Source organism: Ahaetulla prasina, chromosome 12 (genome assembly GCF_028640845.1).
Source record: "Ahaetulla prasina isolate Xishuangbanna chromosome 12, ASM2864084v1, whole genome shotgun sequence".
In the NCBI taxonomy this organism is placed as follows: Eukaryota; Metazoa; Chordata; class Lepidosauria; order Squamata; family Colubridae; genus Ahaetulla; species Ahaetulla prasina.
The window spans coordinates 21996083-22020014 of NC_080550.1; the positions used below are offsets into that span (position 1 = coordinate 21996083).

Here is a 23932-nt window from a genome sequence, read left to right on the forward strand (position 1 = left end):
TTCACCATAAAATGATGCAACATGTTTCCCGCAGGCTTGTGTTTCATAGTATTTGACAACCACAGAGTTTTATTTTTGTGTACATCTGATTTTTTTTCATGTTGGTTGAGCACTTGTTACAGATACGTTTAAGCTGTAAGTCCCGTTCCCCCTGCTTTTGTTAATATTGATTCTTACACATTATATATTTATTTCTAAATTGTGGGTTTTTTTTTAAAAAAAAAATCTGGGTGGTTACTTAGTTTTGCTTTGTGTTTTTTTTCTTTGTTTTGTTTTTCAAACATGCAAGTTGAAAAAAAAGAAAGAAAAGCCTTTTGGAATAAGATCATTGGCCCATACAGTTTAAAATACTGCTTTTGAATCCCCAAAATTCTTGCCCCCTACAAGCAAGATATCTTGCCTTAGGGACACCCCAAAAGTGTGTGGGTGCCCATCAAGTATGGGGAAGGAAATCTGGAAAACAAAATTTTTCCATTCAATTGTGTCCAATTCTCAGAGATCGTCTGAGCAAGTCCCGGCAGTTTTCTTGCCAAGGTTTTTCAAAAGTGGTTTGCCATTGCTTCCTTTCTAGGGCTGAGAGAAAATGCCTGGCCCAAGGTCACCCAGCTAGCTTCATGCCCAAGGCAGGATTAGAACTCCCAGTCTCCCACCTGATTCCTTAACCACTACACCACACTGGCTCTGCAAATGGGGTACCACCAGAGGTGGGCTAAACATAATTTACCAACCAGTTCGCCCAGCATTGAAAATTTGAGAGCGCACGCAGCTTCTGCACACATGCGCACCGGCCTTCCGTGCATGTTCTTTGCTCACGCATGCAGCTTACACGCATGCGCATGGCTTAAAAAATGTGGCTAAATAGGACGGCATAGCGCCAGGGCGGGTGGCCAGGCCCACTCTACCCACAAAACTACTGGTTTGTCTGAACCAGCTGAATCCCACGCTGGGTACCACCACAAAAAAGGTTGATGCACACCTCTTGTAGAGGCATGCCCACCTCCTTTAGTGGGCCAACCTGGAAGACGACTTCATTAGATGATCTTTAGATCTGGTACAGTATGTACTTGAGAGCATTTGAGAGCATTTCACCGAGGCAGCCTTCGTCGGCGCCATCTTGCGGAGATCTCATCACCAATCTCTTTCCACTTATGACTGTATGACTGTAACTTTTTGTTGCTATCATTAAGGGTTAAATTGCAACCTATGACCATCATTTGTTTTGTAAATGTTGTACCTTTGATGAAGGTATTTTTTTCCCTTTTTCTTTTATGTACACTGAGAGCATATGCACCAAAATAAATTCCTTGTGTTTCCAATAGAATAGAATAGAATAGAATTTTATTGGCCAAGTGTGATTGGACACACAAGGAATTTGTCTTGGTGCATATGCTCTCAGTGTACATAAAAGAAAAGATACCTTCATCAAGGTACAACATTTACAACACAATTGATGGTCAATATATCAATATAAATCATAAGGATTGCCAGCAACAAGTTATAGTCATACAGTCATAAGTGGAAAGAGATTGGTGATGGGAACTATGAGACGATTAATAGTAGTGCAGATTCAGTACATAGTTTGATAGTGTTGATGGAATTATTTGTTTAGCAGAGTGATGGCCTTCGGGGAAAAACTGTTCTTGTGTCTAGTTGTTCTGGTGTGCAGTGCTCTATAGCGTCGTTTTGAGGGTAGGAGTTGAAACAGTTTATGTCCAGGATGTGAGGGATCTGCAAATATTTTTACGGCCCTCTTCTTGATTCGTGCAGTATACAGGTCCTCAATGGAAGGCAGGTTGGTAGCAATTATTTTTTCTGCAGTTCTAATTATCTTCTGAAATCTGTGTTTTTTTTGTTGGGTTGCAGAACCGAACCAGACAGTTATAGAGGTGCAAATGACAGACTCAATAATTCCTCTGTAGAACTGAATCAGCAGCTCCTTGGGCAGTTTGAGCTTACTGAGTTGGCGCAGAAAGAACATTCTTTGTTATCCTTTTTTAATGATGTTTTTGATGATAGCTGTCCATTTTAGATCTTGCGATATGATAGAACCCAGAAATTTGAAGGTTTCTACTGTTGATACTGTGTTGTCTAGTATTCTGAGAGGTGGAAGTATGGAAGGGTTTCTCCTAAAGTCTACCACCATTTCTACGGTTTTGAGTGTGTTCAGTTCCAGATTGTTTTGGTTGCACCACAAGGCTAGTCGTTCGACCTTATTGGCCAATCACACTTGGACAATAAATTCTATTCTATTCTATTCTTATGGAAGAAAATGCTCTTTCAGATAACCTGCTCCTAAACTGTTGAAAAGTTGAAACCATGCTTGGATTTGAATCTGGAGACAGAGGCAGCCAACACAGAGAATGAAGAGCTGACATAACCTCTTAAACGTTGATTGAACAACATCTAGGGAGTTCCTTCTTTCTGAGGAGGAGTGAAGAAAACAAAAACTTGGCCACACAAGGCTGGCTTTTTCCCAGCGATTTCAGCTGAAGGTCCTGCTAAAAAAAGCCACTTTCCCTGAAGAAAAAAAAAAAGAGGTCATAGCTCAATGCAGAAACAGGCTTTGCAATGTAGCAACTCCCTATTATCACCCAAAAGAGGAACTTTCTCAGAAAAGATTGAGCAAGGCATTCGCCTCCCAGCTTCAGTATAGGCCCTGGGGTGGGGTTAAGGGTACTTTCATCATGAATCTTCTGCCACTCCGCTATTATTCTGCTGGGAAGGACTTGAGATAAATAGAAAAAGCTACAGCAGCATCACGATTAAGGGACTGGAGGCTAAACCATATGAAGAACAGTTGCAGAAATTGGGTATGTCTAATCTAGAGGTGGCTCAGTGGCTAAGATGCTGAGCTTGTTGATCGAAAGGTCGGCAGTTCAGTGATTCAAATCCCTAGTGCCGCCTAATGGGGTGAGCTCCCATTACTTGTCCCAGCTTCTGCCAACCTAGCAGTTCGAAAGCACATAAAAAATCCAAGTAGAAAAATAGGGACCACTTTTGGTGAGAAGGTAATAGCGTTCCGTGTGCCTTTGGCGTTGAATCATGCTGGCCACATGACCATGGAGACGTCTTCAGACAGCGCTGGCTCTTCGGCTTTGAAACGGAAATGAGCACCACCCCCTAGAGTCGGCAACGACTAGCACATATGTGCAAGGGGAACTTTTACTTTTTAATCTAGAGAAAAGAAGGACTAGGGGTTCCATGATAGCATTATTCCATTATTTGAGGGGCTGCCACAAAGAAGGGGGGGGGTGTCAACCTATTTTCCAAAGCACTAGAAGGCAAGACAAGAAACAAGGGATGGAAACTAATCAAGGAGAGAAGCAACCTGGAATTAAGGAAAAATTTCCTGGCAATGAGAACAATTAACCAGTGGAATGAAGTTATGGGTGCTCCATCACTGGAGGCTTTTGAGAAGAGATTGGAGAGCCAGTTGTTGACAATGGTATTGGGTCTCCTAGTCCAGGCCCTTGTTGAAGCAGGAAACCCTATACCATTCCAGACAAATGGCTCTCTAATCTCTTCTTAAAAGCCTCCAGTGTTGGAGCACCTATAACTTCTGAAGGCAAATGGTTCCATTGGTTAATTATTCTCACTGTCAGGTAATTTCTCTTTAGTTCAAGGTTGTTTCTCTACCTCAGGGGTGTCAAAATGGTGGCCTGTGGCCAGATAGGTCACACCAGTGGTGAAATTCAATTTTTTTTTACTACCGGTTCCATGGGTGTAGCTTGGTGGGCTTGGCAGGGGAAGGATACTGCAAAATCCCCATGCTCACCCCACTCCAGGGGAAGGATACTGCAAAATCCCCATTCCCTCCCCACTCCTGGGGGAAGGAGATGGTATTTGCTGGTTCTCTGAACTACTCAAAATTTCTGCTACCAGTTCTCCAGAACCTGTCAGAACCTGCTGGATTTCACCCCTGTGCCACACGCAGGCCACGACCACCCCATCTCCGTGAAGGGGGAAAACACCACAAAATGTCATGTAATGGCAACATGGCGCGGCGAGTTTGATGCCCGTGCTCTACTTGATTAGTTCCCATCCACTGTTTTCTTGTCCTGTCTTCTGGTGCTTTGGAAAAAAGGTTGATCCTCTCTTCTTTGTAGCAGTCCCTCAGATATTGGAATTTGGAACTTGGTTTAGTCAATTTCATTATCGCCGCTAGTCAATTTCATAACACCCTCAAAATCTCTAGTTTGATTTTTTTTTCTCCCTACATACTTATTGGGCAATTTCCTCCCGGCAGCATAGGATCTTTCAAGTAAAATCAGTCAGGAGTACTTCAAGTTTGAAACATACTACATGAAACTCAAATACTTTGGCCACCTAATGAGAAGGAAGGACTCCCTGGAGAAGAGCCTAATGCTGGGGAAGATTGAGGGCAAAAGAAGAAGGGGACTACAGAGAACGAGGTGGCTGGATGGAGTCATTGTTGTGATCCAGGTTCCTGGACCCGGATTCCTAGACTCGGATGATTCAGAAAGTGAGGGAGAAGACCTGGCAAGGCCTGCTTCTCTTGGGCTCTCTCCCTCCCTGGCACCCACCCAAAGAGAGGAGGAGGGGCCGGCAAGGCCTGATTCTCCCGAGCCTTCTTCTGATTTGGCAACGCCCCAAGAACGGTTTTGGAGTGATGCAAGACTGCACAGACGTGACCGGCGCGCGCAGCAGAGGAAGCGTTGGGACAAAGCCAAAGAATGATGGTCATGCAGTGACATCTGCAGAGACTATAAAAAGGAGGCGGAACTTCCTGGTTTTTTGTCTTGGACAAAGCAATGAATTTGCGCGGGCAAACTGTATCAATGGAGGGAAGAATATATTCGTGAGTAATTCTGGCCTTATCTATAATTTCCTCGTTATCTCCAGAGACTTGGCAGGCCCGTGGGTAGACGTGGCCAGGACATTTATCTATGTAAATAAATTAGAAGAGAAGGCCTTTGACTGACTCTTTGTTGGGAGTATTGGGGGAGGGAAACAGAAGAGTCATTGAAGCAGTCGGTGTGAGCTTAAATAGACTCCAGAGGATGGTAGAGGACAGGAAGGCCTGGAGGAACGTGGTCCATGGGGTTGCGATGGGTCGGACAAGACTTCACAACTAAACAACAACAACATTTGGTAGCTTGGAGAAGCTGCAATAGGCAAAAATACATCACACAATATAATAATAAAAAATAATACAAATACCCTTCCACTTACAACCATTCATTTAGTGATTATTTGAAGTTACAATGGCACTGAAAAAAGTCAACTTATGACCATTTTTCGACTTACAACCATTGCAGCATCCTCATGGTCACATGATCAAAATTTGCATGCTTGGCAGCTGATCCATATTTATGACAGTGGCAATGTCCCAGAGTCATGTGATCGTCTTTTGTGACCTCCTGAACAAGGAAAGCCAACGGCAAAGCCAGATTCACTTAACAACCATGTGGCTAACTTAACAACTGTAATGATTCATTTAACAACTGTGGCAAGGAAGGTTGTAAAATGGGGGAAAGTGACAACAGCTCTTGCTTAGCAGCAGAAAGCTTGGGCTCAATTGGGGCCTTTAGTTTTTTTTTTATTATTATTATTTGCATTTATATCCCGCCCTTCTCCAAAGACTCAGGGCGGCTTACACTATGTCAAGCAATAGTCTTCATCGATTTGTATATTATATACAAAGTCAACTTATTGCCCCCAACAATCTGGGTCCTCATTTTACCTACCTTATAAAGGATGGAAGGCTGAGTCAACCTTGGGCCTGGTGGGGCTTGAACCTGCAGTAATTGCAAGCAGCTGCTGTTAATAATAGACTGTCTTAGCAGTCTGCGCCACTCAAGGACCCAATTGAGGGCTACTGGTATTTATTCGGTCAATGACTTTTTTTTTAAAAAAAAAAGCCTTTAAAAAATGACAGAGGTTGTAAAAAGAAAATGGGCATATCTGGGTCCTTTGAAAAATTGCATTAAAAAAGCAGTGCTGTTGTACAATAAACATTACAGCTGGAAGAGTTTTGGACAATAGAATAGAATAAAGTAGAATAGAATAAGAGCAGAGCAGAACAGAACAGAATAAGAACGATTCTTTAGTAAAAACCACCAGAGGGCACTACCATCCAGAATACGACTTTTAGACTAATTAAATCAATGAATCATTATGTTGTTTTTTCCAGCCCTGCTGGACTGTATCAGCAAAAGATGAGTCTTGTAATGTGACTTTTTGCAAAAGTTTCTACTACTTTACACTATATTAATCTAAGTTCTGCCTAGGGGCATTTTCACACCTGCAGTGTTCCTATTTCCAAATATTAACCAAGAAAAGTGAAGGTGGCCCCGATCCTCCTATTTGCACCACGTTGCAAAGTCTCTAGATTAGTGAGTTGCTGAGCGTTGATTAATATTCAGGTGAACGGCCGTAACCATCCACGTCACAGCTACTTAAATCCAAAAATCTTTTGGCACTTAGCCTAGTCTGGATGCAGCCTGATCTAAGGAGATCTCAAAGCTCTCTGCAAGATCCAGGTATCCAAGTAATCCTCCTCTGGAACAAGTAACTGTTAAGCATCAGCGGTCAGAAACAACAGATAGCAAGACACATCATGTAGGGGTGATGATGGTGGAGAGTTGATGAATGGATGGACAGATAGAAGATGGATGGATAGTGGATGGATGGACAGATGGACAGACAGATGATTTTATTTATTTATCAAATTTATTTGTACCTATCTTGCAGTTCATAGATAGATTATAGCAGATAGAGATAATAAAAGATAGATATAGATAAATAGCTATAGATAGATATGATAGATAAGCTCAAACTGACAGCTAACATCAAAAACATCATTAAAAAAGGACAACAAAGAATGTTCTTTCTGCGCCAACTCAGTAAGCTCAAACTGCCCAAGGAGCTGCTGATTCAGTTCTACAGAGGAATTACTGAGTCTGTCATTTGCACCTCTATAACTGTCTGGTTCGGTTCTGCAACCCAACAAGAAAAACACAGACTTCAGAGGATAATTAGAACTGCAGAAAAAATAATTGCTACCAATCTGCCTTCCATTGAGGACCTGTATACTGCACGAATCAAGAAGAGGGCCGTGAAAATATTTACAGACCCCTCACATCCTGGACATAAACTGTTTCAACTCCTACCCTCAAAACGACGCTATAGAGCACTGCACAACAGAACAACTAGACACAAGAACAGTTTTTTCCCGAAGGCCATCACTCTGCTAAACAAATAATTCCATCAACACTGTCAAACTATTTACTGAATCTGCACTACTATTAATCTTTTCATAGTTCCCATCACCAATCTCTTTCCACTTATGACTGTATGACTATAACTTGTTGCTGGCAATCCTTATGATTTATATTGATATATTGACCATCAATTGTGTTGTAAATGTTGTACCTTGATGAAGGTATCTTTTCTTTTATGTACACTGAGAGCATATGCACCAAGACAAATTCCTTGTGTGTCCAATCACACTTGGCCAATAAAAATTCTATTCTATTCTATTCTATTCTATTTGCATTGCCAGGCAAACAGTCTCATTTCATAGGGCCCGCTCCAGTGGTGGGATTCAGCCAGTTCACACCACTTCGGGAGAAACGGTTGTTAACTTTCTGAGCAGTTTGGCAAACTGGTTGTTGGAAGAAATCATTAGGGCAGAGAACCGGTTGTTCAATTACTTGAATCCCACCACTGGCCCGCTCCCATCCTGCATTCAGTTTACCTGTTCCTGCATTCCTTCCCTTAAATCAAATCAAATCAAATTAAATTCTCCTAAATGTTACTTTTTAATCCAGTTCTCAGTTGACATTTATTGCACACATTTAATACCTGCTAAGATTGCATAAAGCAGCTAATAGCAAACTATTAAAGCGTAATCTTTCTAAAACTAATAGAACATTTGTTTGTTTGTTTGTTTGTTTGTTTGTTTATTCAATTTTTATATTGCCCTTCTCCCGAAGGACTCAGGGCGGTTTACAGCCAAAAAATAAAAACAACATAGACAAAACAAACATTAAAAACATATTAAAAAACTAATTCTAAAATTTGGCCAAATGAGATTAAAACTAACATAAAACCATCATAAAACCCCCATTAAAATTTTGTTAGGCTAGCCCCGCACGGTGGAATAAAAAGGTCTTGAGCTCGCGTTTAAAAGACCGGAGGTCGGGGAGTTGATGCAACCCCGGAGGCAACTCATTCCAAAGGGCAGGAGCCCCCACAGAGAATTTAATTATAAATAAGAGAGAAGAAGGACTAGAAAGAATTTATCCTGGGTTTTCCATCCAAGCAATCTCCAAGTGTTGGCCTATTGATCATCTGATTCACAAAAACTGCACTTAAAAAAAAAATCTCTGACAAATTCTTGAGGTCTTCAGACAAGCTGATCTAGAAGACACCTAGTTTAGGAACTGCAAATGGGGAATTGCTCATCACTGTAATCTGTCTTGCTCCATTTTCAGGGTTCCAACGTACACTAGTGGCCAAAATTGTGGAAACATTTTGGGAAAAGTGTATTTTCTAAAACTAGCTAATAACACCACTTATCATGCCCCTGTCAGAGTCTGAATCTGAAGGGGAAGAGGAACAGCTGACAGAGAGTGAGAGAATGGATCCATCGACTGTGGAAAAAACTGGGGAAGAGCAAAGTAAGGCTGGGCAGAGCAGGGGAGAGGTAGAACAAGGGAGCGGGAGTTCAAATGAAGACCAAAGCCTATCCCCTCCTCGTCCTAGCAGTGCAGGGAGGAATGGAGAAGAGAGCAACATGGGTTGTGTGGCTTACGAGGGAGGAAAGGGACCCGATCCTCTTTACAAGACACAGGTGCTGCTGGAGTTTAAAAGGAAAGGCAAATGGGAAGGGCGTTTGTCAGGAACAAAGGCTGAGTTTATCTGATGTTTCTTTTAATCCTGGCTTGATTCCAACTGACTTGATTTATTGTTGTGCTACTTTATTTGTAGAATTCCTTATTTTACTTGCCCTGCCGGATTAATTACCTTGTCTTGCCTCTGGATTTTTTGTTAGAAGTTTTCTGCTTACAGTGTTTGGGACTGAAGTATTGCCAGCGAAAGACTATTACAGGTTGGTGGAAGAGCTCTCTCCAGGCCGGAGAGTTGAAAGGGACATTGGGTGATAATAAAGGGACTCATATCCGTTCTCTGGCTATGTTGCCTTTGTGTCATGCCCCAAGTCATCACACCACTTTTTCTTTGGAGTAGTACCATAAAATCATATGTAAATGGAAAGATAATTTAATCAAGAATGTACTGCAATAACTTTAAACCCTTTCCATCACCAATCTCTTTCCACTTATAGGAAGAAGAAAAGAAGAAAAGAAAAACAATAGGAGAGGAATGGTAGGCACGTTTGTGCACTTATGCACGCCCCTTATGGTCCTCTTAGGAATGGGCTGAGGTCAATAGTAGAAAGTTTTTGGTTAAAGCTTTTAGGATTATGAGAAGAGACCACAGAGTCAGGTAAAGTATTCCAAGCACTGATGATTCTGTTACAGAAGTCATATTTTCTGCAATCTAGATTAAAGCAGTTGACATTAAGTTTAAATCTATTAGTTGCTCCAGTATTATTGCAATTAAAGCTGAAGTAGTCTTTAACAGGAAGGACATTACAATAGATGATTCTGTGAGTTAAACTTAGGTCTTGTCGAAGGCGACGGAGTTCCAAGTTTTCTAAACCTAGGATTTCAAGTCTGGTGGGATAAGGTATTTTATTGTTTTTTGTATTTTGTATGTACAATATTTTATTGTATTTTATGACTGACTGTAACTTTGTTGCTGCTAATCCTTATGATTTATATTGATATTGATTGTTCCTGATTGCTTATTTGTACCCTATGATTATCATTAAGTGTTGTATCATTAAGTGTTAATTTTGTACCCTATGACCATCATTTTATTTTTATTTATTTTATTTATTTATTTTTATTTATTTATTTATTTTATTTTGTCACAACAATATATGTAGGTATCATACAAAAGATTATATAGTATATAAACATATATATGAGTAAATATAAGGAGGTATAAGCATATATATAGGAAGAAGAAAAAAAACAATAGGACAGGAACGGTAGGCACGTTTGTGCGCTTATGCACGCCCCTTATGGTCCTCTTAGGAATGGGGTGAGGTCAATAGTAGAAAGTTTTTGGTTAAAGCTTTTAGGATTATGAGAAGAGACCACAGAGTCAGGTAAAATATTCCAAGCACTGATGATTCTGTTACAGAAGTCATATTTTCTGCAATCTAGATTAAAGCGGTTGACATTAAGTTTAAATCTATTAGTTGCTCTAGTATTATTGCAATTAAAGCTGAAGTCGTCTTTAACAGGAAGGACATTACAATAGATGATTCTGTGAGTTAAACTTAGGTCTTAGGCGACGGAGTTCCAAGTTTTCTAAGCCTAGGATTTCAAGTCTGGTGGGATAGGGTATTTTATTGTTTTCAGAGGAATGGAGAACTCTTCTTGTAAAATATTTCTGGACACGTTCAATTGTATTGATGTCAGAGATGTGGTGAGGGTTCCAAACAGGCGAGCTGTATTCTAGAATTGGTCTAGCAAATGTTTTATATGCTCTGGTTAGTAGTATGGTGTTGTAAATGTTGTACCTCGATGAAGGTATCTTTTCTTTTATGTACACTGAGAGCATATGCACCAAGTCAAATTCCTTGTGTGTCCAATCACACCTGGCCAATAAAAAAATCTATTCTATTCTATTATGAAGGATTTGCTATTAGAATAGCAGTTACAGTATAAAGAAGAAAAGTGAAATACGTAGAAAAAATGAGATATACAAAAGTGATCACCATAGAAAAAACGAGATATACAAAAATGATCACCATGTCAGTTAATCCTTAGTTGGGTAACCTTTAGCATGAATTACGGCCTTACAATGTCTTCCCATGGAATGAACCAAGTCTTTTAGTTCTGCAGCTGTTATCATGTGAAACCAAGATTGAAGGATTGTGTTAGATCGGGTGATGAAAGAGACAGGACTCAGTGCTAACAGTAACAACAACTCTTTATTAGTAGATCAGTACAACCCAGCAGCTGACTGTGACCTGCTTGCCCTTTTATAGGGAGCTGTCAGACGGATCAGCCAATGGGGTTTGAGTATTTTCCCACCAGATTGGCGGACTTGAGTGAAGCCTATGTTCACTCCAATTCAATATGTAACAGATTGCTTCTATAAACTGGGTTTTATTGCTGGGTTTCTTTAGTCGGCTCCATAGATTTTCAATTGGGTTGAGGTCTGAGCTATTCCCAGGCCATTCCAGCAGTGGAATAGGATTATCTTGAAACTCCCCCAAAAAGTGGTGTTATTAGCCATCAAACCTCAAAAATACACTTTCCCCAAAAGATTTCCACAATTTTGGCCGCTACTGTACTTCATTTCACATATTTGCAATGCAGGTAGTTCTTCACTTACGACCGCAATGGAGCCCAAATTTTCAGTTGTTAAGCGAGGCAATTGTTCAGCGAGTTTTGCCCCATTCTGTGATCTTTCTGGACATAGTTGTTAAGTGAATCACTGCAGTTTTTACGTTAGTAACATGGTGGTTATGCACATCTAGCTTCCCCGTTGAGTTTGCTTGTCAGGACGGCCGCCAATCATGACCCCAGGACACTGCAACCATCATAAATGTGAGTCAGTAGCCAAGCCTCTGAATTTTGATCACGTGACCATGGGGATGCTGTAACGATTGCGGGGAAAATAGTCAGAAATCACCTTTTTCAGTTTGACTGAACTTTGAACTGTCACTAAACAAACTGTTGTAAATCAAGGACTACCTGTAAATGTTTTCACAGCACCATCTTTCATGGGGAGATCCCTATGCCATCACATGGATTAACCAACAAAAATAAGAAATTCACAGTACCAACCCATTCGTGTTTATTTGAAGAAAGAACTTGGAGGAAGTCCCACAGAATTTAACAGGAATTAAATATCACCGGCATGTGCTGTTTAGTTATTGAATGTGACTGGATTTCATTCTGAGCTGAGCCTCTAAGTGTGAATGCACCCAGGTGGTGTGTATGGAAAATAAGAATCTGTTACAGCAGGTCTTCCTTTGGTACCCCAAAATCTTCTTATTCATTTAGCGAACGTCTATGGCAGGGGTCTGCAAACTTGGCTCTTTTAAGACTTGTGGACTTCAACTCCCAGAGTTCCTCAGCCAGCAAAGCTTTGCTGGCTGAGGAACTCAGGGAGTTGGTACACAAGTCTTAAAAGAGCCAAGTTTGCAGACCCCTGGTCTATGGAGATTCTCAGTCAGAATCTGAGAATCAACCAGGATAATTAGGGGACTGGAGATTAAAACATATGAAGAACGATTACAGGGATTGGGCATGGCTAGTCTAGTGAAGAGAAAGACCAGGGGAGACATGATAGCAGTCTTCCAATGTTTGAGGGGCTGCCACAGAGAGGAGAGGGTCAAGCTGTTTTCCAAGGCACCCGAAGGAATAATGGATGAAAACTGATCAAGGAGAGATTCAACCTGGAAATAAGGAGGAATTTTCTGACAGTGAGAACAATCAACCAATGGAACAGAAGTTGCCTTCAGAAGTTGTGGGAGCTTCATCACTTGAGACTTTCAAGAAGAGACTGGATTGCCATTTGTCAGAAATGGTGTGGAGTCTCTTGCTTAGGCGGGGGGTTGGACTAGATGACCTATAAGGTCCCTTCCAACTCTGTTAATCTGTTAAAGTCATCCAGGTCATGGCTGTCCCTTTTTTCTAAAAGGCAACTGGACTTCCTTGGACTTCTTCCTTGAAAACATTTCTCTTCTCATCCATGAACTGAAGAAGCTTCTTGGATGAGAAGCGAAATTTTTTCAAGGGGGAAAAAAAACAACCAAGAAAGTCCAATTTGCCTTTTGAGAAAGCATCTTTGGGTTATTTTTTTTTAGCCTATTGTACAAATTGAATCAGGAAGCATTGACGGTCCCAGACTTAGTGGCGATAAGTAGTGTTGCTCTTTGTATCTTATCTTAATTTTGGAAGAAGCTGTTTTTGGTGCTGTTGCCAGAATCAAGATCAGGGTAGCATGATGTACATTCCTAGAGCAAAGATTAGGCTTTCGAGTAACCCCATGCGGATCAGTCTGCAGGAATTGTTCCTTGATGAAGCCGGAGGCCTCAGCTCTAGACGACAGGTTTGATCCACCTGTTCAGCTGGGATTTCAACTTCACTTGCCTTCTCTCGCAAGCGCTTCTTCACCTAGGGAAGTTCAGAGTTAAGGCCAAACTCACAAATCCCTTTGCATGAAATTCAAACATCTGAAATCATTTTTATTGCAAAGAGCCCCAGTGGCTCAGTGGTTAGAATGCAGTACTGCAGGCTACTTCTGCTGATCACCGGCTGTCAGCAGTTTGGCAGATTCAAATCTCACCAGGCTCAAGGTTGACTCAGCCTTCCATCCTTCTGAGGTCAGTAAAATGAGGACCCAGATTGTTAGGGGCCATAGGCTGACTCTGTAAATCATTTAGAAAGGGCTGTAAAGCACTGTGAAGCAGTATACAAGTGCTATTGCTATTGCTATCTATCTGTATCTCTATGTCGGTCTGTCTATCTATCTATCTATCTATCTATCTATCTATCTATCTATCTATCTATCTATCATCTATCTATCCATCCATCCATCCATCCATCCATCCATCCATCCATCCATCCTATCTCTATATTTAAGAGCTATGGTGGCACAGTCATTAAGAATGCAGTGCTTCAGGCTATTTCTGCTGACTGCCGGCTGTCACCAGGTCGATTCTCACCAGGCTCAAGGTTGACTCAGCCTTCCATCCTTCCGAGATGGGTAAAATGAGGACCCAGATTGTTTGGGGGCCATAGGTTGACTCTGTAAACCATTTAGAGGGGGCTGTAAAGGCACTGTGAAGCAGTATATAAGTCTAAGTGCATTGCTATTTGTATACCACCCACCTTGCTGTTTGGGGTCATTCTAAGCTCATTGCCATCCTTGAACCAAGAGAAGTAGCATTTTATGATGTCAATCGACAATTTAAGACTGTCGCCAAGGGCGCCAAGATCTATAGATGTGTCTGCCATCAGGAATTAATATTGCTAAAGAGTAAAGCTAAGAATCAAATGTCAAAGAAGGAGAAACTCTTACATTTTCTACTTCTTTGAAAACACGAAGTAAGTTCTCCCTCAGAACTCCACAAAGTTCTTCCTTGGTCCAGCCTCTCCTCAGCAGTTCTTCAATTAAGTGTGGATATTTTGAAACATCTTCCAATCCCGTAGGAAATCTGTCAGTCAAGACACGAGTGGCACAAACTAAATGTCTATTTCTTAGCAAAACCACAGCCAGATTAGAAAGTACGAAAATTCGTTGTCAGCTTTTGCTTCTAGTAAAATGGCTATTCATGAGAAACTCACAAGCGTTCTAAAAATGTATTTTTTAAAAAAAGGAGCTGGGCAATTCCAATAATTTTATCCAGTTATACCTTGTGATTTTTTCTTATAGAATCACATAGAATTTTTAATAGATTTTTTTTATAGAATGGTTCATCTAAATGATTTTTGATAAGGTTAGGATAAATATGAAGTGTCCCTTCAGGGTAGAGCAAGTTTAGTTTCACAAATATTTAAAAATCTGCACGACATTCTCACACCAAAAAACTATTTATTTATTTATTTTGTCGAGTATGTATTAGATCAGGGGTCTCCAACCTTGTCAACTTTAAGACTTGTAGACTTCAACTCCCAGAATTCCTCAGCCAGCAATGCTGGCTGAAGAACTCCGGGAGTTGAAGTCCACAAGTCTTAAAGTTGACACGGTTGGAGACCCCTGTATTAGATAATATATATAAGCATAAGTATGTAATAACCATATGAATTGGATACAACCAAAGGGAATATTAGGACAGGGATGGTAGGCACGCAGGTGCTCTTATGCACGCCTCTTACAGACCTCTTAGGAATGGGGTGAGGGCAACAGTAGAGAGTCTAAGGATAACATTTTGGGGGTTTGGGGATGAAACCACAGAGTCAGGTAGTGCATTCCATACATTGACCACTCTGTTCTTGAAGTCATATTTTCTGCAATCAAGTTTAGAGTGGTTTGCCCTAAGTTTGAATCTATTGTGTGCTCGTGTATTGTTGTGGTTGAAGCTGAAGTAGTCATTGACAGGTAGGACATTGTAGCAGATAATTTTATGAGCTATGCTTAGGTCATACCAAAGGCAGCGTAGTTCTAAGTTTTCTAAGCCCAGAATTTCAAGTCTGGTGGCATAAGGTATTTTGTTGTGAGCAGAGGAGTGGAGGACTCTTCTTGTGAAATATTTCTGGACATGTTCAATTGTATTAATGTCCAATATGCAGTGCGGGTTCTAGACAGATGAGCTATATTCGAGTATTGGTCTAGCAAATGTTTTGTATGCTCTGGTTAGTACTCTAATATTAGCAGAGAAGAAGCTATGCAAGATTAGGTTTACAACCCTTAATGCCTTTTTGGCGATGTGGTTACAGTGGGCTTTGACACTTAGATCATTTGATATGAATACTCCAAGGCCCTTGACAGAGTGAGGGTCATCTACAAGGTTGTGTCCACTCAGCTTGTATTTTGTGTTCTGATTCTTTTTGCCAATGTGTAAGACAGAGCATTTGTTGGTTGAGATTTGGAGTTGCCAATTTTTTGATCATTCCGACACAAAGTCAAGGTCTTTTTGAAGGGTAGAATTATTGTTGGTGGTGTTAAATAGTTTTATATCATTGGCTAAGAGAATGTAGTTACTTATGATATGTTCGCAAAGGTCATTTATGTATAGTACGAAGAGTGTTGGTCCTGGAACCCTGCCTTGGGGGACACCGCTATTAACAGGTGCAGGATTTGATAGGGCGCTCCCTATTTTGACCACGTTGTCTGTTTTACAGGAACGTGGTTATCCAATTATGAAGGGGTCCGAGAACTATCATTCATTTAATGATTTTCCTGAAAAAGAGTTGTAGCAATGCTACATGCTCTTCATATCTACCCTGTGGAGAGAAAGGACAAAATATGCTTTTCCAGATTAAAAAAAATATGAAAGTAGTAGTAGGTGAATTTTAATTTGAGGCAATAGCCTCAAATTAAATGCCGCAGTCAATAGTTGATTGTCATACATGTGCAGTTGTGCTCATTGTTTATCCAGAAGGGTACCAGCATGTACCACAAAGTTTGGTATATAATTTAAGAAAAGACACCTACCTACCTGATTAATATGGCAACTAGGTGCTACAAGAACCTAATAACCAACAGAGTGAAAGCTTTCTTCTATCAAAGGGTCTTCTGGAATTTTGTAGCTTAGATTTGCTGGTCCTATTCTTTGCCTGCTGGGTCAAAGAATTTTTCCAGCTTCACAGTCTATGAGAAATTGGGATAGACCACTAGGCCAAACAGCTAATGCAAGGCAACCCACAGGCTCAGAAGAATGAGGAGAAGTCAGAGAGCATCTGCTTCCTAATACGAGGAGCTCATCACTCATAATTGTCAGGCTAAACCAAGCAGACTCATCTACTTTGAAGTCTGTTACAACATAAGTAGCCACAACTGAATTGGAATTGGGCTTGTTCAAATGTTGTTTGCCGTCTTTGGGGCTCAGAAAATGGAATTGTTTCGAGTTCAAAACACTTCTCAAATGATTGAATATGAATTACATTTCAAGCCCTAATAATTTGAAAGGGAAATGTTTTTGCACACCACCAAACAATACTGTAATTCACTTACTAACCGAAACTCTCCATCATAGTCACCGCCAATTCCTATTGAAAATGAACCTGCAGTTTTCTTTATGTGGTCAAAGTGATCTGGAATTTTTTTTCAACAAAAAAAGAAAATGAGATAGCATCAGTACACAACATGGATAAAGGAGAAACCCTGGAAGAGGAGCAGGCAGATTTGGAGGGCAGAGTAAAACATGTCATCAGTTTAGACTCCTTATGTTGCCACAAAAACCCAAGTCCAATCCCCCTTGAATTCCACTGGCCTTAATCTAGTGCCAATTTAGTGCTGACCATTAGTGTACTAGGTTCTTGTGTATAGGTAAAAGGTAAAGATTCTCCTCACACATACATGCTAGTCGTTCCTGACTCTAGGGGGTGGTGTTCATCTCCATTTCAAAGCCAAAGAGCCAGCGCTGTCCAAAGACGTCTCCATGATCATGTGACCGGCATGACTCAACACAAAAGGTGCATGGAACGCTGTTACCTTCCCACCAAAGGTGGTCCCTATTTTTCTACTTGCATTTTTTACGTGCTTTCAAACTTCTAGGTTGGCAGAAGCTGGGACCAGTAATGGGAGCTCACCCCGTTACGCAGCACTAGGAATTTGAACCGCTGAACTGCCGACCTTTCGATCAACAAGCTCAGCATCTTAGCCACCACGTCCCTTTTAGATTCTTGTGACTAGGCTTCAATAAATCATTTCTGTTGCAACCTACACAAATGGTCCTGAGTTTTTGCATCTGACAATGCTTTATCCAAGTTCCCCTATTGATTTTACTTGTCAGAAACCAGCTGGGAAGGTTGCAAATGATGATCACATGACTTGGGGATGCTGCCATCATCGTCAATACAATTGACAATTGCTAAGTGCCCAAATTTTGGTCACATAACTTTGGAGATGCTGCAATAGTCTTAGGTGCATGGGCTGGTTGTAAGTCACTTTTTTCAGTAACCCTTGTAACTTGGAACAGTTGCTAAATGAACAGTTTTAAGTCAAGGACTACCTGTATATAGGAATAGCACAGTGTTTGCAAACCTGCAACAGTTGAAATGTTAACTGCCTTATTTCCACAAGCCAAAAACTTCACAGGAAATGTCACCATTATAATTCCATGGTTCGCTTTCTAAAACAAGGAAAAAATTAAATAAGTCAAATATCCAGTTCCAAGGACTGTGCAATGCTTCAGATTTGATTCCCCAAAATTGTTTTGGTGCACATGGGGTACAAATATAGCAACTGTCTGGAAATCCTTTTAAAATAGCTGGGTCACTTTTCAGAAAATTTGCTAGGGGGAAATAAAAGTAGGTCCATTTCAAGGGAAGATATCTGGAATGGGATCATTGCAAAACATCAAACCAGCCACATAGAGCCGACAACCATTCATGTAGCATGGAAGCCTCTCTTGATACCTATCAATGGCCTGCCCCAACTCATCAGAGAAGTAGTATGTTGCAAAGCAAACCACTTCTCTCTACCACAAGGGTCTCCAAAGTTGGGAACTTTAAGACTTGTGAACTTCAATTATGGCTGACTAGGGAAGTCTATGAAATGAAGCAAGTTTGGAGACTCTTGGTCTTCCATCAGCCATCGTTCCAGGAATGCCTTTTGATCTTACATCAACCTTGGGCATTATCTGAAATTAGAAAGACCAAGTGGTTGTAACTCAATATTTTGCTTGACAACATGCAACTTAGGTGACCGGGAATAATGGAAATCCAGGACTTTATAGGATCTCTGGTTGAGGGAGACCTTCCTTTAGTGCATGATGATCTGGAAAACAAGACTCACAAGCTTTAAGAGAATGTCATCTGGAACATTCCTTTGGTGATGGCAGACAGAGTAGGCAGAAGAATGGCTGAAAATGACAGGTGCTCTGGAGACCCTAAGAACGTCTTTTGCTGTCTCGTAAGAGGTGTGAGATAGGTCTACTATCATCCCCAGGCGATTCATCTCCTTCACCACTTCCTGGAGAAAATAAAGTAGATGTTGTGGTACAATGACACAGACAAACTCTCTCACCCAAAGCTGGGATCCTGATCATCCTCCCCCAAATCACAATAAAACGTTCATTTCTCGAGGGCTGTTCAAAGTTTTCTTCCCACCAACACATCTCCAATTCAAGTCTTCTATTTTCTTGTTGGGAAGGAAGTCTAAAGCTATTCAGCATGTCCAATCAAGATGGTCAAGATTGTTACGTTCTGCCCACCCATGTGCAGATGTACAAGAAGAAATGCCAAAGGAGTCAAATATTTCTGGAGGCTAGAAGGGTGGGGAAGACTGAGTTAGGACAAAGGTTGCTAAGGGATGTGAAAGAAATTGGAAGAAAAATAATTGGTAAAAAGAACGGAAGAAGAAAGATGCCAGAGAGAAGGAAGAATTTATCTTTCACTCAACTCAATAGACCAGGGGTCTCCAACCTTGGCAACCTTAAGCCTGGAGGACTTCAACTCCCAGAATTCCACAGCCAGCAAAGCTGGCTGGGGAATTCTGGGAGTTGAAGTCCTCCAGGTTTAAAGTTGCCAAGGTTGGAAACCCCTGCAATTGACGATTGGGCTTAATGTTTCTTCAAATAACAATGAAATACATTGTAAGCCTGAGGACAGGAACTGCTTCATATTCATGAGATATTTTGGATCTCTTTTGGTTAGCAAGAATAATAAAAATGTTTCCTAGATATAAATGGAATGGAATGGGCACTCTGTTATTAATTCCAACTAACTATGCAACCAATACCTCAAGAATGTATTTATTTCTCAATTAAACTTATTTATAACTTGCCTTTGAGGATGTACAATCCCTCCAAAGAGACTTTCAGTTAATAGGAAAAATTCTTCAAAGCAGGAGTCTTCAACCTTGGCAACTTTTAAGACCTGTGGAGTTCAACTCCCAGAATTCCCCAGCCAACCAATGGACCATCAAACAAATGAACTGAGAATTCTCACTTGAGGCACAAATGACCAGGCTCAGACTACAGAATGTGAAGTAGACAAGACTTATTTCAGACATATTATGCCAGGACCTAGCTCTCTGGGGAAGGCTTTGATGCTGGCATAGGACAATTGGCAGTACTGTGATAATATTGTGTTTCCTCAAAAATAAGACCGGGTCTTATACCCTGTTTCCCCTAAAATAAGACATCCCCTGATAATAAGCCCCAATTGGGCTTTTGAGCGCATGTGCTAAAATAAGCCCCCCCCAAAATAAGCCCTCCCCCAAAATAAGCCCTTCTCAAAATAAGACCGGGTCTTATACCCTGTTTCCCCTAAAATAAGACATCCCCTGATAATAAGCCCCAATTGGGCTTTTGAGCGCATGTGCTAAAATAAGCCCCCCCAAAAAATAAGCCCTCCCCCAAAATAAGCCCTTCTCTAAAATAAGCCCTTCTCAAAAATATTTAACCGCATGTGCAGCCGGTCCCCGCCATTTCCTCTGGTTAGGGTTAGGGAGACAGAGCTGGAAATCAGGTGAGACGGCAAGAGGATCCTTGTGATGCTCAACAAACCCCAAAATAATAAGACATCCCTGAGAATAAGGCCAAGCATTTATTTTGGGGTTCAAAAAAATATAAGACAGGGTCTAATTTTCAGGGAAACAAGGTAGATGCACTGTTGGAAGTCTTGAAGATGAGATTACGGACAGATCTTCATGGAGAAGATCTATTTATGTATTCTCTAAGAGTCAACAACTTGACGGCATATACCACCATGATCTTCATCATAATTAAATATTGATTATGGTGGATTCTCATCAAGACATCCTTGTAGATGAATTCCCAGATCTCCCTTATATAAGAGAAGGTCAGAGGGACAGCACCAATTCAAGTCACTTGCTTAGTTACACTTAAAACTTTCTCTTACTATGCCAAAAGGAGTCAAGCCTTTAACACCAGGATAGAAATTATTATTTCTGCCTTTTGTTGAAGTTTCTGCCCTAAAAATAAACAAAAAATAAGGACTTTTATTCAAATGAAAGGTGAAAAGTTATTCAAATCAAAGGTTGTAAAAGTGTTATGAAAATATTTCAAAGTTTAAATAGGAATTTTAACAGGTCTATGGAGATTCTCATTCCTCCAGGTCCTGGTTGTCCCAAAGGTGCTTTTTCAAGAGGCAACTGGACTTTCTGGTTTTTCTTTGAAGACATTTCGCTTCTCATCCAAGAAGCTTTTTCAGCTCTGAATTTTAACAGTACTCAGGAATTTTAACAGTATTCTTAAATATAAAGTGCAAGTAAAACAGTAATAATGTATTTATTAATCATATTTTTATGTAATCCTTCCTCCAATAAACTCCAGACTTCATCCATTTAATTTATCTGAAATATGATTGCACCTGATTTTATGACTTTTTTTTTGGCCACTAACCACCGGAGTTGTTAAGTGAATCACTGAGTCATTAAGAGAATCCAACTTCCCCCATTATTGATAGGTTTTATTTTTCACATTTTTTTGAGAAACCCCTTCCACTTCCCTCTACCACGCTTTATTTGTCGAAAGCCAACAGGGAAGGTCACAAATCATGATCAAGTGTCCCTGGGGATGCTGCCATCATTGTTAATACATGTCCAGTTGCCAAGGGCCCAACTTTTGACCATGTGATTGTGAGGATGTTATGACATTCGTAAGTGTGAGAACTGGCCGTGCATGACATTTTTAATGCTGTTGTAAGTTCAAATGATCACGAAGCAAATGGTTTTAAGTCAGGGACTGCCTGTAATTCGTTTTCTTAAACCATAAAAAAACCATATTATCTAAAGCAGCGGTGTCAAACTCAAGGCCCACGGGCCAGATCCAGCCTGCGGGTTGCTTAGATCTCACCCGTGGGGCCGCCCTAGAAACAGCAAAGGACTGGCCCATGGTGCCTCTGTCAGTGAAAATAGAACTCAGGAGGGCCACACGCGGACAGCCTAGGCTCTGTTTTTGGCTGTGATGACCTTCTGCCAGGGAAAACAGAGCTCAGGGGGCTGCATGTGACCCACCCGAGCTCCGTTTTCACTGGCAGAGGGTGGCAGGAGGCTGTCGCAGCTGAAAACAGAGCTCGGGAGCCCATGTTCGCTGGCAGAGCACTCGGGCCACCACAGGTGCCCCCCCGACACAAGTAATATCAAGCTGCCCACGCCCACTCTGCCCATGCCCCCCCCCAGCCCCCCCAAGGTCAAACACAACCCTGCTGCGGCCCTCAATGAAATCAAATTTGACATCCCTGATTTAAAGCAACCGTGGCGACTGTCATAACAATCCATCTCTGAAAGAACATTTTTATCTGTGGATTACCAGGGAGTGTTGCACGTATGCGTCAAAGTCATGTAGCGGACACCCAGGTCGTAGAACATCCTCAAGGTGGCCAGACTGCTGTCCATGGAATGACCACCTTCAATGCCGATCAAGCATCCTATCCTAGCGGGGCTAAGGTTCTCAATGCCTGGAGTTTGAAACAGAAAGAGAGCATTCTACTTTAAAAGACAGATTCTTAGAGGAAACCTATGGTTTAGACCAGGGGTCTCCAACCTTGGCAACTTTAAGACTTGTGAACTCCAAGTCCCAGAGTTCCTCAGCCAGCTTTGCTGGCTGAGGAATTCTGGGACTTGAAGTCCACAACTCTTAAAGTTGCCAAGGGCCCAACTTTTGACCGTGTGATTGTGAGGATGTTATGACGTTCATAAGTGTGAGAACTGGCCGTGCATGACATTTTTAATGCTGTTGTAACTTCAAATGATCACGAAGCAAATGGTTTTAAGTCAGGGACTGCCTGTAATTCGTTTTCTTAAACTATAAAAAAACCATATTATCTAAAGCAGGGCTGTCAAACTCAGCGGGCCAGATCCAGCCTGCGGGTTGCTTAGATCTCACCCGTGGGGCCGCCCGAGAAACAGCAAAGGACCGGCCCATGGTCCCTCTGTCAGTGAAAATGGAGCTCTGGAGGGCCACACACGGACCTGCTAGGGTCTGTTTTTGGCTGTGATGACCTTCTGCCAGGGAAAACAGAGCTCAGGGGGCCGCATGTGGCCCGCCCGAGCTCCGTTTTCACTGGCAGAGAGTGGCAGGAGGCTGTCGCAGCTGAAAACAGAGCTCGGGAGCCCATGTTCGCTGGCAGAGCACTCGGGCCACCACAGGTGCCCCCCCGACACAAGTGACATCAAGCTGCCCACGCCCACTCTGCCCACGCCCCCTCGCCCCCCCCAAGGTCAAACACAACCCTGCTGCGGCCCTCAATGAAATCAAATTTGAATCCCTGATTTAAAGCAACAGTGGCGACCGTCATAACAATCCATCTCTGAAAGAACATTTTTATCTGTGGATTACCAGGGAGTGTTGCACGTATGCGTCAAAGTCATGTAGCGGACACCCAGGTCGTAGAACATCCTCAAGGTGGCCAGACTGCTGTCCATGGAATGACCACCTTCAATGCCGATCAAGCATCCTATCCTAGCGGGGCTAAGGTTCTCAATGCCTGGAGTTGAAACAGAAAGAGAGCATTCTACTTTAAAAGACAGATCCTTAGAGGAAACCTATGGTTTAGACCAGGGGTCTCCAACCTTGGCAACTTTAAGACTTGTGAACTTCAAGTCCCAGAGTTCACAAGTCTTAAAGTTGCCAAGGTTGACTCAGCCTTCCATCCTTTATAAGGTAGGTAAAATGAGGACCCAGATTGTTGGGGGGGCAATAAGTTGACTTTGTAAAAATATACAAATAGAATGAGACTATTGCCTTATATACTGTAAGCCGCCCTGAGTCTTCGGAGAAGGGCGGGATATAAATATAATAATAAATATGAACCAGTTGTCATGCGTCTGAATTTTGATCATCACATCAACCGTGGGGATTCAGTCAGTGCTATAGTAATTTTGAACTGTTGTAAGTTCAAATGATCACGAAGCAAATGGTTTTAAGTCAGGACTGCCTGTAATTCGTTTTCTTAAACCATAAAAAAACCATATTATCTAAAGCAGCGGTGTCAAACTCAGCGGGCCAGATCCAGCCTGCGGGTTGCTTAGATCTCACCCGTGGGGCCGCCCGAGAAACAGCAAAGGACCGGCCCATGGTCCCTCTGTCAGTGAAAATGGAGCTCTGGAGGGCCACACACGGACCTGCTAGGGTCTGTTTTTGGCTGTGATGACCTTCTGCCAGGGAAAACAGAGCTCAGGGGCTGCATGTGACCCACCCGAGCTCCGTTTTCACTGGCAGAGAGTGGCAGGAGGCTGTCGCAGC

The 23932-nt window shown here is 41.7% G+C and overlaps 1 protein-coding gene across 1 annotated transcript in view; it reads right to left on the reverse strand.

Moving 5' to 3' along the window:
* Positions 1 to 12211: 12211 nt before the first annotated feature.
* LOC131184326 (dipeptidase 2-like) overlaps positions 12212 to 23932 on the reverse strand; it is a 29655-nt gene continuing 17934 nt past the window's right edge. The window contains exons 5-11 of the mRNA XM_058155471.1: positions 23027 to 23174; positions 20586 to 20658; positions 18517 to 18693; positions 17764 to 17851; positions 16736 to 16811; positions 14137 to 14272; positions 12212 to 13229 (exon numbers count right to left, since the gene is read on the reverse strand). Coding sequence (XP_058011454.1) covers positions 13047 to 13229; positions 14137 to 14272; positions 16736 to 16811; positions 17764 to 17851; positions 18517 to 18693; positions 20586 to 20658; positions 23027 to 23174 — 881 coding nt within the window. The 3' untranslated portion in view covers positions 12212 to 13046. The remainder of the gene's footprint in view (positions 13230 to 14136; positions 14273 to 16735; positions 16812 to 17763; positions 17852 to 18516; positions 18694 to 20585; positions 20659 to 23026; positions 23175 to 23932) is intronic.